This window comes from Sinocyclocheilus grahami, unplaced genomic scaffold (assembly GCF_001515645.1).
Source record: "Sinocyclocheilus grahami isolate Dianchi unplaced genomic scaffold, SAMN03320097.WGS_v1.1 scaffold468.1, whole genome shotgun sequence".
NCBI lineage: Eukaryota > Metazoa > Chordata > Actinopteri > Cypriniformes > Cyprinidae > Sinocyclocheilus > Sinocyclocheilus grahami.
In genome coordinates this window covers 486,272-501,326 of record NW_015505647.1, presented here as the reverse complement: position 1 = coordinate 501,326, position 15,055 = coordinate 486,272, and the positions used below count along the sequence as shown (strand labels likewise).

Below are 15,055 nucleotides of genomic sequence, written 5' to 3'. Positions count from 1 at the left end.
TTAAAGGAACACTCCACTATTTTTGAAAATAGGCTCATTTTCCAACTCCCCTAGAGTTAAACAGTTGAGTTTTACCGTTTTCGAATCCATTCAGCCGATCTCCGGGTCCGGCGGAGCACTTTTAGCTGTAGCTTAGCATAGATCATTGAATCTGATTAGACCGTTAACATCTCGCTCAAAAATGACCAAAGAGTTTCGATGTTTTTCTTATTTAAAACTTGACTCTTCTGTAGTTACATCATGTACTTAGACCGACGGAAAATGAAAAGTTGCAATTTTCTAGGCCGATATGGCTAGGAACTATACTCTCTCATTTCGGCGTAATAATCAAGGAACTTTGCTGCCATACTATGGGTGCAGCAGGTGCAATGATATTATGCAGTGCCTGAAAATAATCCCCAGCACACTCCCTGTGCAAGCAGGTGGTCACGTTGGTTATGTTGACGGAAGTTAGCCTATTTTCAGGCACTGCATAATATCATTGCACCTGCTGCACCCATAGTATGGCAGCAAAGTTCCTTGATTATTACGCCGAAATGAGAGAGTATAGTTCCTAGCCATATCGGCCTAGAAAATTGCAACTTTTCATTTTCCGTCGGTCTAAGTACATGATGTAACTACAGAAGAGTCAAGTTTTAAATAAGAAAAACATCGAAACTCTTTGGTCATTTTTGAGCGAGATGTTAACGGTCTAATCAGATTCAATGATCTATGCTAAGCTACAGCTAAAAGTGCTCCGCCAGACCCGGAGATCGGCTGAATGGATTCGAAAACAGTAAAACTCAACTGTTTAACTCTAGGGGAGTTGGAAAATGAGCCTATTTTCAAAAATAGTGGAGTGTTCCTTTAAGAATGAACAAATACATCCTGATCCGGTGAAATGGCAACTGCAATGGCTTGTATTGGGAGCTGCTGATTCAGTGTTGTGTCTGGACAATTCGTTGTGCATGACCGTTTGTCCTCTCATCCAGAGGTCCGGCTGACTGATATGTTTGCTAGTCTTTTAAAGCATCAGCCGGTCCAATACAAGCACAACGCAGAGCCGATCACGAGCTCTGGAGGGTCAGAGCTTTAAGCCCACTTTGAAGTTTTTAATGCGGAACTTGTGACTTGACTGCTACTTGGAACACATGGCCATCAATAAGGTGGCCCCTTTTTGATCCAGGATGATGGAGGGGAGTGTTAAGGAAAAATATGCGTGATGAAATTAGTCATTAGCAAGGATGAACCTAACAGCTCCGCTTTATCGTAGATCCTCATGCGCATCAAGCAAGACCTCTGCAGAACCTCAGTTTGACCTCACAGCTTAATGGGATATAATATCACATTAACCAGGAAAAGGACATGACACTTTAAGAGTGCTACTATTATTTTTCTTCTTTAATGACTAGAGACTTCCACGAGCAGCTCATGAATCCCACTAAACAACTTTCCACAACAAAACGTGCAGATCAGGGGTATGGCGAGCTGGATACTCAGCCAAGAAACAGCAGAGGCAAAAAAGATGAACGTGCCCCTGAAATAAAGAGGGGACAAATAAAGGAGGCAGATAAATCAGCCAAGCAAACAAACAGCCCTTCCAGGGCAAGCAGAGGAGCCACTTAGCCTCCTGTCTCCGTGCCGCCGTGCCAGTGCTTTGTCACCAAGACCCACTGCTGCTGCACCCTGTCATTAGGCAATGGCATCTCAGCGGGAAGCGTAAACAGACATTAAATCAATTACAGACACTCCTCGGCGACATCCAGGGTCTCTGACAATACCCCCCCCCCTCCAAAAAAAGACACACACACAAACAAACACACAAGACATGGTTCTAACTGTCCTTTCTAACTGTGAATACATGACTCATACAGGCGTTAAAGAGCTTGTTAGAGAGAATAAGCATAGTTAAAGCCTTTATAAAAGAGTTATTAATGAGTTACTAATGAGGTAATAGCAGCCATATGGCCTTCAATGAGCTGGCCATCTCAAATGTGTTGATGGGAAGTGGTAGGAGTGTTGGGGGCTAAGTCTTACCCAGCGGTTCAGTGCTGTTTTACTGCCCTGCTCGCCGAAACTGTTCTGAGACAACTTCCTGTTCATGTCCTCTTGCCACACTACAGATGGAGAGAGTCAGACGTTCAGAGGAGGTATCGGAGCGGAAAAGCTGTGCTGTTAGTCTATATTAAATGCACTACACCACAGATGATGCAGATGACAAATCACAAGAAATATCTGCCACATAAATCAATGAAATGAGATTAACAGACCACAAACATCTTGTTATACATAAAAATGCATTAAAGAACATTAAGATGTACAGATGTTATAGAATATCTTCTTTTTTGTTCCACAAAAGAAAGTAAGTCAGTCATACAGGTTGGTGAACAACATGATGGTGAATTATCAGTTTTGGGGTTTGTATTTGTTGGGCTTAATAAAAAAATAAAATAAATGAAATGCAAAATACAAAATAAAATAAAAATCAACACACCAAAAACACTGAGCAATACAAAAAATTTATTTAAAGGGACTGCACCCAAAAAAATAACAAATTTCTCGCATGTCATTACAAACATATACAGCTTTCTTCTGGGTAACAAAAAATAATATATTCTGAAAAACGTCAATAGGGACTTTCACTGTCGGACAAAAACAGTTGAAACAATATATCTATGCATCACAGAAAAAGCAAGTCATACAGGCTTAGAATGACATTAGGAGAGTGAATGAAAACAGAATTTTAATCTTTGGGTGAACTATCCCTTTAATCTTTATGCTGAGTCCCACTTTTCATACCAGCTTTCCCTTCACTACAGCAGTATGTGTATGTAATTTTTAAGTATTTTGTAAAAGTGTGCATATTGGAATTCTGCCTTTGAAACCATCTCTATACCGACCATCAGAGTTCAGCTGATCCACATTGGCTGGTGTGGAAATACAAAGTCTCTTGGTAGAGCTGAGGCCACGGCTGTTGAGGAACACGAGCAGGTAGATGATGTTTCGCATGTAGTCGTGGCCGTTGATGTTGGAGTCACGTAGCACACTGTCGAGGTTCTGGTTTATGGCCTTGATGATGATATGAGGGTCGCTGGCAAAGATTGAGATGAAGGGACCTTTAGAGAAAAGCACCCGAACCTGCAAACAGAAGAGAAGAATGTTTCCTCTTTATTAATAGTACAAAATCTGGTCTAAGTTGTGGCCTAGCGGTTAGAGCACAAGGAGCACATCGGTTAATATCAGTTACTGCATTAGATATCATAAGAATATAGTAAGGTATTTATGGTAGGTCTGTTTAGAAAGGTTGTGCTTTTTGGTTATGATACGTTAAATCAATTTCTCTGATATGGGCTAAAACCAGAACAGTGATCAAACACACAGATTGACACCTTAATCTATATGTGATATATTAAAGTAGTAGCCTATTTTTCCCTCTCAGATCACTTCAGAATGAATTAAGTTATTTAAGCCACTCTGTATACATTTGCACACACCCAAACATGTACTCATTTGAACGTGATGGGACTTTCCAGACTAATGAAGAACACTGTAACATGTAGAAGTGTCAAATGATACTGATTTGTAGACCGTTTAAAAGTTTAGAATGGCACACATAATTCAGCAATCATTGTAAAATATCTGCTGACGTTGCGGTTCTCCACGCCAACTAAATTGTGGCACAAAATATGCCATCTACATTCATATCCGTCATTTTTCTTATGGAACATCAGCCTTAGCAATTGGAACAATATTAAACTAGAAGGAAAAATCCAATTTGGTAATTCCTGTCAAAATCAGAGACAAAAAGATCAGAATTTAAAACAATTAGACATGGCTAATTGTGCCACAAAGGAATTTTTGAGGGGTTTTGCAGGCTCTCTGGTAAATGGCAGATTTCATTAGCGGTGAACAGGCTGCCAACACAAGAGGATTATACCCAAATAATGACATTTAGCTGAAGGAAATTCCATTAGTCCAGCTGGGAGAGAGGAATCTGAACTTCTGGAACTAAACAAGCCTGAACTCGGAGCACTGCTGCACATCCATGAGATGTTTAAGAGGTGAACGGGCTTGTTGGACATGAGGCACCTTGTTTGGCCATTTAGTCAAGAGCATGTAGAGCACAGTTTTTGACCAAATGGGATTTCACTATGGGTGAGGCTATGATAGTTTCCAGCCAGAAGCATTATGTTCACAAACATTTATGGTTATGATATATAAAATGATATGATATATAAAAAAGATTTTAAAAAACAAACTAAAATTACAAATGTTGCTTTGGGAACTAACTAAAATAAAATAAGTTGAAAATCAAACTACTAAAACCAAAGTAGCTAAAACTTAACTCAAAAGGAAATGAAAATAAACTGAAAATAGAAATATTCAAAACAAAAACTAATAAAAATGACAAATATATGAAAATATAGAAATAAAAGTCAATTCAAAATATTTAATACTATGAAAGTATATAAATAATACTATAATAACACTGGTTGCAGATAAACTCTGCTTTACATTATGCCTAACCTCTACCATGATAGAAATCACTGTAACAGAGAGCTTTGTGTTTTTTTATTGTTGTATAAAACAATTAAGAAAGCTACGAATTAATCAAACATATAATAATAAAAACAATTCAAAGCACTGAATATGTTTGTTTGTTTTTTTTCTATTATGAAGGTTCATATTGCATATTCTACAAACACACCTTGAGTTTCATCATTCTTGAAGACCATAAAAAGTCTGGTGGCCAAGAAGTCGAACTCTCTCTCACAGGCATCGGACAGCGTGGCTATCATTTCAGCCATGGACGTCTCCCCTCCCACACTCGACAGACGGTTATAGTCTGTGAACAGAAACCTGGACAGATGGAGAACAAAAAAAGACTGACTGAAAATGAGCATCACACATGTGTGTGTTTCAACAGAGATGTCACAAAAAACACAGGTTGAAGTTAACTACTAACAAAACAGTCTAAAATGTGACTGGATGAGCCACATTTGAAGCCATAATAAAACACCTGATATATACACACCTGTAATGACATTATTAATAAATAATACTATTGTTAAATGTTAAATAAAGGCCATTTTGTAGTAATACAATATTTACTGACCATTTTATGTTTAATATATAGAGCTATGTAGACCAAATGGGATTTCACTATGGGTGAGGCTATGATAGTTTCCAGCCAGAAGCATTATGTTCACAAACAAAAAAAATTTGATAAATATTTATGAAAAATAAATGTATTTAAAAGGTTATTTTACTACAGTTAAGGGGGTTATGATATATAAAAAAGATTAAAAAAACAAACTAAAACATAGAAAATTACAAATGTTGCTTTGGGAACTAACTAAAATAAAATAAGCTGAAAATCAAACTACTAAAACCAAAGTAGCTAAAACTTAACTCAAAAGGAAATGAAAATAAACTGAAAATAGAAATATTCAAAACAAAAAGTAATAAAAATTACATATATGAAAATATAGAAATAAAAGTCAATTCAAAATATTTAATACTATGAAAGTGTATAAATAATACTATAATAACACTGGTTGCAGATAAACTCTGCTTTACATTATGCCTAACCTCTACCATGATAGAAATCACTGTAACAGACAGCTTTGTGTTTTTTTATTGTTGTATAAAACAATTAAGAAAGCTACGAATTAATCAAACATATAATAATAAAAACAATTCAAAGCACTGAATATGTTTGTTTGTTTTTTTTCTATTATGAAGGTTCATATTGCATATTCTACAAACACACCTCGAGTTTCATCATTCTTGAAGACCATAAAAAGTCTGGTGGCCAAGAAGTCGAACTCTCTCTCACAGGCATCGGACAGCGTGGCTATCATTTCAGCCATGGACGTCTCCCCTCCCACACTCGACAGACGGTTATAGTCTGTGAACAGAAACCTGGACAGATGGAGAACAAAAAAAGACTGACTGAAAATGAGCATCACACATGTGTGTGTTTCAACAGAATGTGCAGGTAATCTAACGTCGTCAAGAGAATATTTACAACATAAATTTATCCTGCCATTAGGCGATGTAAATTACATCTGTATACAGTTTACATCTTTATCTTAATTTTTCAGCTTTGCAAAAGAATAAACACCAGTGTAAAGCAGTTGGATGTGTTTGGTCACGGCTGCAGTATTCTGAGAGCTCTATCTGACAGGCAGGGCTTTGGTGGTCTGCTCTGGAAGCTCGGGGGGATTGACGAACATGAGTTTGAGTAGAAGCTCCAAGTAACCGATGTGGCGGGCCAGTCTGGTGCTGAGGACCCAGGCCCAACTCCAACTCTCCCCTGCTTTTCTCCCACCAAAGTACACCAACACTGCACACACCATACAAAAGCACAGGAGACTGAAATGACACAAGGCCACTTTCTGATATGAACTGAACCAGGAGTTTGTAAGAAAACAAGATAAACGTAGAACAGTCAATTCCACTCACAATGAGATTCTGAAGTACAATGCTGCACTCTGGTGGACACATTTACTGTATATGTACAGTCCAGTGCCTCTTGGTAACCAAGGATGAACTCACATATTATGGAGCATCAACAAAAAGGCTGCACTGGTTGAGTACTAATCTGGATCTTAAATTTGTAGTGTAAATAGTAATTAGATGAATAATGATAAACAAGGGTATAAAGCATATATAAATCACCATAAATGTAACTAAATATTATATTATTTTATATAATTAGGTATATTATTTATTATTAAAAAAATATATTATTTTGATAATTAGGGTTTGTTGACAGGGCGATATAAGTTAAATACATTAGTTAAATGTATTTATAGTACTGACTAGACACTCATATAACATATTTCATGTATTCATTATTTGACATTTGTTTGTAATAATAATAATTATTAGTAGTAGTAGTAGTAGTAGTAGTAGTAGTAGTATTTCAATACTATCATTATTTATTATTAATGTTATTACCAATTTCATTTGTTTTTGTAAGAACAACAACAATTATTATTATTATTATTATTATTATATTTATTTTAACTATTTAATAAAAATAAAATAATCCATAGTAATGTATATATATCATTTATAAATATGAAAAAACAATATCTATAACAATAAACAATATAATTAATTATTAATATTGTTATTATTGTTTGCATACAGTACTCTTCATGTATTGCTTACTGTAATTCTGATTTATTACTTTGTATTTATCGCTTTGTGATTTGCTCTTTTTCTGCTCTTTTTTATTTACTGTATTATTGTGGCTGACTATAAAGTCTGAAGTTGCCATTGTTCTTCTCTGTTATAAGTTGCGCTATGGTTCCAAGGGAACTATACTCCTTTTTTAACACTTGGCCTGTAATCAGAGGCATGACAGTACATTTGATTTGTCACCAAAGAAGATCTACAGTAGGGTGAGCAGGCTGAGGGTCACAGCGATGGCCAGCTTTGTGTCAACAGCTAAGCCAAGGACCAGAGCCACAGATCCACACAGCAGCAGAGTCAAAACCACCACCATCCACGAGAACTGGAACAATGGCTCCACCTGCTGCCCAGCTAACGTCTTCATCTCATCTGAAACAGTGGCAACGCAATCAGATCTTGTTCATATGGGAAAGATCCAATAAGATTCAATCAGATTTTGAGTAGTCATTTCTGGCTCATACCCTCCAGTTTCTTAAGCAGGAAGGACTTGCCGCTGCCCCACTGGGCGTAAAGCCCCACACAGATGGGCGGCTGCATAGTGGGCTCACTCAGGATGTCCGCCAGAGCGCTGCAGTACAGGTCATAACCCAGCATGTCACTGTCACACTCAGAGGGAGACAGGTGCTCTGGGGAGGAATACATCAGAAGTGTTGGAGACAGACATGTTACTGCGCAAACAAGGTCTGTTTGAAGAAATACTCACTGGCTCCAAATATCTGGGTGAGGGTGCTCTTCTGGTGAGTGCAGTCAATGTTGTAGGGTGTCTCTCCCTCTTTGCTGGGCCGGTAGAGCAGATGGCCATCTTTAGGGTTCCTCAAGAGCAGCTCAGCGAGTTTGAGGCTTCTCCCACGAATGGCAATATGCAGAGCTGTGTCACCTTTCTGAGAAGATAAGCTTGCTCAATGTTTGACCTTGCTTAGTAACCATAACCACAGCCAGAGGATAAGCAAATTAACTATACTGCTTGGCATAATAACAATTAATTATTCAAATTATAACAACCTATAAAAGCAATCTACGTGTTTATGTCATAAAAAAATTTAAACAAAACAAAATAATAAACCTCTATAGGCCATGTGTTACAGTGATTTTGGTAAGATTTGCAATTCATATCTGTCTTTTTCCAATTATTTACCCTACTGTTCAAAAGTTTGTGGTCAGTAAGATTTTTTTATGTTTTTGAAAGAAGTCTCTTAAATAAATGTTCACAAGGCTGCATTTATTTGATCAAAAATACATTTAAAAAAGAAATATTGTGAAATAGTATTACAATTTAAAATAACTTATCTATTTTAATATAAAACGTCATTTGTTCTTGTGATGGAAAAGCTGAATTTTCAGCAGCCATTACTCAGTCTTCTGTGTCACATGATCCTTCAGAAATCATTCTCTGATATGTTGATTTGCTGCTCAAGAAACATTTCTTCTAATTATCAGTGTTGAAAATAATGTACTGCTCAATGTTTTTGTGGAAACTCTTTTTCTACAGGATGTTTGATGAATAGAAAGTCCAAAAGCACAGGATTCATTTGAAATAGAAATCTTGGGAGGCACTTTTTTTATCATTTTAATATGATGTGTCCTTACTGAGAAAAAAAAAATCTTGCTGACCCCAAACTTTTGAACAGTAGTGTATATTATTTATTGGTGTCATGTGGAAACTGTTGACTCGGGCTTTTTAGTTCACCATCAGTGTTTACGAATCTAGTGAAAGCTCAGCGTTCCTTGAGATGGGAATGATAAGGCACCTTGTCAGAGCAGTTGACTTTGGCTCCATGCTGAAGCAGCAGCTGAACGATCTCCGCATGGCCTCTTCCTGCTGCCCATATGATGGGGTAAACACTGTACTACTGGGACAGACACAAATCAATTACACACCACTGAAAAACACTTAAACCTTGAGATGAAATCTCATACAGGGCCACAATTTCACCCACAACTCATCTCTGACCATCTCTGAGTGTTCTTAATGTATAATAAACGCTTGTACATAGAATAGGAAAAAGCTCTGCAGACCTGTCTGGTGATGTTCGGATTTGCTCCCTTCTCCAGCAGTAGACGCGCCACCTCCACACGACCCTTGTAAGCGGCCCACATGAGCGCACTCCAGCCCCCCTGCACACAAACATACTGAGGTCATTATATTCCCATCATGTGATGGTCCTTAAGCGTAATCTCACGGTCATAGGACAATGTGAATAAACACATTTTCCCTGAGTCAGTGAGTAACTCAAACTACCGGCTGTCTCTCATCTTCCTTATTTGTTATTATAAGCTTTAGCTGCTACCCAGATGGCATTTATGAGCAACACAAACACTTACAGACATTCCATTTTCAATATTTAAATGAGCCTATGATAGATGACATAAAATCTCTATTTAATAGTTTTTAACTCTATTAAAAAAGACTTTAAATAAGGATCACAGTGGAGCCCCAAAATACTAATTAATTGTCATTTTAAATATTGCTTTACCAATCTTTGCCATGATCCTTAAACCACTAGGTTTTACCCATTTGTTAGCAAGACGTTTTTAATCATTTAAAATATACTAAAATTAGGTATGATCTCTTTTTCTTTTATATATTTTAATAAGCACAGTTCAGAATAAGTATGTTGTTTCATTTTTACAAATATATCTGTATATGCTGAATAACGATGATGATTTCATCCATATTTTGACATTTTATTCTCACAAAAGTTATCTGAAACATTATAGCAGACAATTTACTTGCATTTAATATTATGTATATAAAATCACTTTTGTACATTTTATTTTATATGCATTATAATACATTTTATATACATATATAATACATTTTAAATCACAATTGCCATTGTTTGTTTGTTTTTTTCAGAAAAAAAAAATCACTATTATATTTCCCCCCCAAAATCATTCAGGCACACAAAGCCCAATATAGTGTCTATTTATGTTTGAATTCACTCCTTTTCATTCATTCATATTGAATTTAATTAATTTCATTAATTTACTACATAATGTGTGACGAATGAGCAAATAAGTGAGTGGTTTTGGACACAGCATGCATGAATTATAGAGTACAGTAATGCCTCCAATGCTTTCTACTCTCTGACACGTGTGAGTTCAGTGCCATGGTGAAACAACTTTAGATACACAAAGTGCTACATCTTAACAAACAAATCTTAACATGATAGCTGAAGAGCTGAAGAGTAACAAGACAGACAGTAACAAGCCTTGTTGGATTGCACAAACCATTTTTGTTAAAAACACCATTTGAGTTAATGATGAACCATATGTTAACTGAACAGACAGTAGGCGACTACATTATAAATATCGATTAGGATAAAGCCTCATGATGTGAAGTTAAAGGGGTCATATGATGCTGCTAAAAAGAACATTATTTTGTGTATTTGGTGTAATGAAATGTGTCTATGCGGTTTAAGGTTCAAAAAACACATTATTTTCCACATACTGTACATTATTGTTTCTCCTCTATGCCCCACCTTTCTGAAAGCGTCGATTTTTACAAAGCTCATCGGTCTGAAAAAGCGAGGTGTGCTCTGATTGGCCAGCTATCCAGTGCATTGTGATTGGCCGAATGCCTCAAGCGTGTGACGGAAATGTTATGTCCCTTACCATATTGTGATGCCTGCGGCAACCACATGTGACGACCCCGGGTTGGACTCCGCTTCGTCCACGGTGAAAGCCGATCCGGAGATCGACAGCGCAAAGTTGAAGTATTTCCTCAGCGACCAGCACGGATCAGCTCTAGTCATGACGAAGGAGGTCACACTTAAAACTGTAAGAATGTCACTGCATTAAAAACAAAATATAAAACCATGTGGCATTGGCAAAAAAAAGACTTTTACATTTGCCAGACCCTTTATCAGAAGTTAATTAAATCACATTATAGTGCATAAACTGTTACACAGCTACACAAACACTAAATGATGCAAGACATTTTCTAACAACTGATTTGACATTTCTGAGCCATTTTTACAATATTTACATTCAGCTGGTGTAAAAGCATTTTAGTGGATGTATAAAGTCAGTTACACTCAAGTTCACACTGGTGTGTAGTTCAGTTCTGTAAACTAAGAACATGATCCACTGATGTTTGACAATTTTTGTCTTCATTTCAAACAGTTAATGTCTTGCTTTATAACTGAAACCCTAGCAAAAATATAGATTTTTGTGAACTGTTTTGCTTTAAAAAAGCATGCTTGTGTCATCTGTCTTTAAAGTAAATTATACTAGGTTTGATATGTTGCTATATAAAGCAAAGACATTCATATATTTTAAGCATTTGTGTCCGTATACTTTTCAAGCCAGTTATTTAGATAGATTTAAATGTTAAGCTGTACTATAATATGCACAGAAAACACTATAATGAAGCTTTCAGACAAAGTAAATAAGGCAGAATGCAAATACTTTTTTCCAGAGACATTTTGCCAACTCAGCAGCCCGGTACAACCCTAGGAAGATGAAACCTGAGCACCAAAAGCTGCTTCCAGCTGAAAACATGCCAAGCATCATAACAGGTTAAAACAACCAGCAGGGCCTCAGTGCCCAAAATCCACTCAGTTACAGCAGATACAAGTCCTATCCACAAACCTAAATATCTTAAAGCAGAGATAAAGGTGACAGATCCAGTAATGCAAGATATCTGCTTCAATCAGTCTTTGTTCATCTCTGAACTGCTGACACACCCTTGAAAGCATCCCAGCAGCCCTCCAGAAAGATCACACAATGGAGAGAGCCAATCACAGAAAGACCCTCAGCCAAATATTGACCGAGCAAGGTTCATCCCCTCTCCCAGCCACAATACACAACACACAAAAACCAGAGAAGATAACCCATTCATAACAGATAATCCAAATACAATCCATAAAATCCATTTACAATAACATCCTTCTTCACACTCATTAGAATATGCCAGCCAGAGATCCCTGTGAGTTGGGTTTCAAAAGTCTGTCTATCTTTGTGCTGTTGATACTCCACTCACGCTGTCACTTAGACTGAGTATTAAAAAGCCGGCCAGGGCTCTGCCTGTCACTCCAGGCGCTTATGAATAATGTAGGACGAAGTGTGAGGCCCCGCCTCTTTTTGGAGTGACACCCAATGCACACACATACTGTGAATCCTAGTACGGCAGAGCTTCACTCATGAAAATTAATGAAATCTGACGTTCGTACTGAAGCCTGCTGAAGGGTCCAGCCCGTAAGTGATTAATATTAATGAGCCATGCCTTCTTCGATCAAGGGTGGGTATTAGCATACAAGAATTTGCTAAGCATTTTACGTATAACTAACAGGACGAAGTGTGAGGCCCCGCCTCTTTTTGGAGTGACACCCAATGCACACACATACTGTGAACCCTAGTACGGCAGAGCTTCACTCATGAAAATTAATGAAATCTGACGTTCGTACTGAAGCCTGCTGAAGGGTCCAGCCCGTAAGTGATTAATATTAATGAGCCATGCCTTCTTCTATCAAGGGTGGGTATTAGCATACAAGAATTTGCTAAGCATTTTACGTATAACTAACTAACTACACAAACAAACAAATAAATAAAAGTTCTGTATAAATTATAGTGAAAATTCACTGGGCTGGAAGCACAAATGGATTTCACATCAGAGTGAAGAAAACAGCACTACACCAATCCCTAAATATAGTAATATATAAATGGAGTTCTTATAATAGATATGATTTTCAACCTTTTTAAAGCCAACAACCCCTTAGGAGAGAGAGTGTGTGTGCACGGAATGACTGTTTGTTTGAAATTAAGTACCACATTTTTATGAGTAAAATTGACTGGCCTTAAAGGCACAATATGTAAGATTTTTTTATTAAAATATCCAAAAACTACTACAACAGTTAGTTATATATTTTGCTGACTTGTGTACTTACATTATCCCAAATGTTTCGAAGAATGTTTAAATCCAGAGAAATAAGCCATTTTAACTAGTGGCACGGACTGTGTCCATAGTGTCATTGTGTCGCCTGCCAATGCCGTCATGCACATTTTGTTTTGTAGAAAACATGGAAACACTAAAGACGATTTAATATGTTCTGGGTTTTAATAGACAGGTGACGACCGCACAGAGTAGCACTATAACAGAACTTGCAAATGTATCTAGTATGATAAAACAGCGCTGCTTTACCCCACATACTCACGACCGGAAGGAGCGGAAGCGGTCGACTGTGGCATAATAAAAGCTCCACTGCTTTCAAGCCGTGTGTCACGCTCGTTCAGCGGCCTCGTTTCGCTTCAACAGCTTTCAGCCTCACCCTGCTTCATTCTACTACGTTAATAAATCATTAGCTCATCCATGAACATGATTTCTGCCCGAGTCCTGTTGGATTGCATCGGCTGTGGGGATGAAGACGACAACTCCCATGATTCCACACTCAGTCACGCCGTCATCAAACTACGCCTTTGTTTCTTTGTTTGTTTTGAATACGCGCCCTCTAGTGGCGAAAACGTACATATTGTGCCTTTAAATAACATAAGTATATTAACTTTAAAATGTTTACTTTGAAATATGATTATTTAGCAATATGAACATCACAGATTTTTTTGTTTAAATGTTTTGTAAACCAATTATAATATTATATATATTCAAATAGGGCTGGACAATAATTCAATATCAATATTTATCGCGATATAATTTTTTTCAATAACGGTGATATGATTTTTAAACACATTTCCGATATTTCGATATACATTACCAGTGTTTCCCATACATTGATTTATTTGTGGCGTTTGACTTCGTTGAATAAACATGAGCACTGCACGTTTCAAAATCAAAACGCGTCGCGGGTGTTTTATGTGAATCTATCTCTGAAGGGAACCGACTGTCTTCAGAATAGTTTAGATGGCATTTTTATCTGATAAAGTAGCGTTCATGAGCGGAGCTGCTTTGTTTACAGCCATTACTGGAGAAACCGTTAGTTCCACCGCTCTCACAGCGCCTCCTGCTGGCAGACAAGCAGTTTGCAGCCTACACTAGCAGCCAAAGGTTTTTGAACTGCAAGATTTTTAATGTTTCTTAAAGAATTTTCTTCTGTTCACCAAGCCTGCTTTTATCTGATCCAAAATGCACCAAAAGCAGTAACATTTTGAAATATTTACATAGCAGCAATAGAGTTAAAAAAGTAAATAAATTAAATATTACAGAAATTGCTGTGTGCAAGTGGCAGTGTCAGCATATTAAGTGTCTTACTGATAATTAAGTGAAGTCATTACTAGCTAGGTAACAGACTGAACAGAAATGCCTCAGGGAAACCGAGTTTGTACAGCCCTGTGTTAAATCGAGGTACTAACTCTCTGTGGTCATTAAAAATCCCATGGCACTTCTCCTAAAGAGTAGGGGTGTAACCCCGGTATCCTGGCCAAATTGCCCCCCTGGCCTTTGTTAATCATGGCCTCCTAATAATCCCCATCCACTTGATTGGCTCTATGACTCTCTCTCCTCTCCACCTGTAGCTGGTCTGTGGTGAGCGCACTGGTGCCGTTGTGCTGTGGCTGCCTCAACCACCACACTGGTGGTGGTTGAGGAGAGACAGTCCCCCCCCACATGATTGTAAAGCGCTTTGGGTGTACAGTAACACACAATAAAGCGCTATATAACACACAATAAAGCGCTATATAAATATTCATTCATTCCTTCATAGCCTAAATGAAACTGACTGACCTAAAATAACTTAAGTATAGTATCTTTATAAGGTTTACTTTGCAATATGATTACTATTTTAAAATCTAAATGGTCAGAAATTTAACTAATATTAGGGGGGAAAAAATCAAATCAAAAAGATCAAACAATAGTTGTCCTACCCTATACAGGGGCTGCAGACCCCCCCCCCCCCCCCCCCCCCCCCCCCCCCCACTG

At 37.5% G+C, this 15,055-nt stretch overlaps 2 protein-coding genes across 9 annotated transcripts in view; both read right to left on the bottom strand.

The window, feature by feature from the left end:
* LOC107553283 (kinase D-interacting substrate of 220 kDa-like) overlaps window positions 1-3,496 on the bottom strand; it is a 35,545-nt gene extending 32,049 nt beyond the window's left edge. For all 5 annotated transcript variants that reach the window (XM_016235468.1, XM_016235469.1, XM_016235470.1 and 2 more), the window contains exons 1-2: window positions 2,880-3,496; window positions 2,017-2,096 (exon numbers count right to left, since the gene is read on the bottom strand). The gene's annotated coding sequence lies outside the window, so the exon portion shown is untranslated. The remainder of the gene's footprint in view (window positions 1-2,016; window positions 2,097-2,879) is intronic.
* Window positions 3,497-5,766: 2,270 nt separating this feature from the next.
* The window catches only part of LOC107553284 (kinase D-interacting substrate of 220 kDa-like), a 10,203-nt gene continuing 914 nt past the window's right edge, over window positions 5,767-15,055 (bottom strand). For 3 of the 4 annotated variants that reach the window (XM_016235475.1, XM_016235473.1, XM_016235474.1), the window contains exons 2-7: window positions 9,202-9,300; window positions 8,934-9,032; window positions 7,889-8,066; window positions 7,647-7,811; window positions 7,361-7,554; window positions 5,767-6,328 (exon numbers count right to left, since the gene is read on the bottom strand). In XM_016235475.1, coding sequence (XP_016090961.1) covers window positions 7,385-7,554; window positions 7,647-7,811; window positions 7,889-8,066; window positions 8,934-9,032; window positions 9,202-9,282 — 693 coding nt within the window. In that variant the 5' untranslated portion in view covers window positions 9,283-9,300 and the 3' untranslated portion in view covers window positions 5,767-6,328; window positions 7,361-7,384. The remainder of the gene's footprint in view (window positions 6,329-7,360; window positions 7,555-7,646; window positions 7,812-7,888; window positions 8,067-8,933; window positions 9,033-9,201; window positions 9,301-15,055) is intronic. The other variant, XR_001604947.1, reaches the window with a different exon arrangement.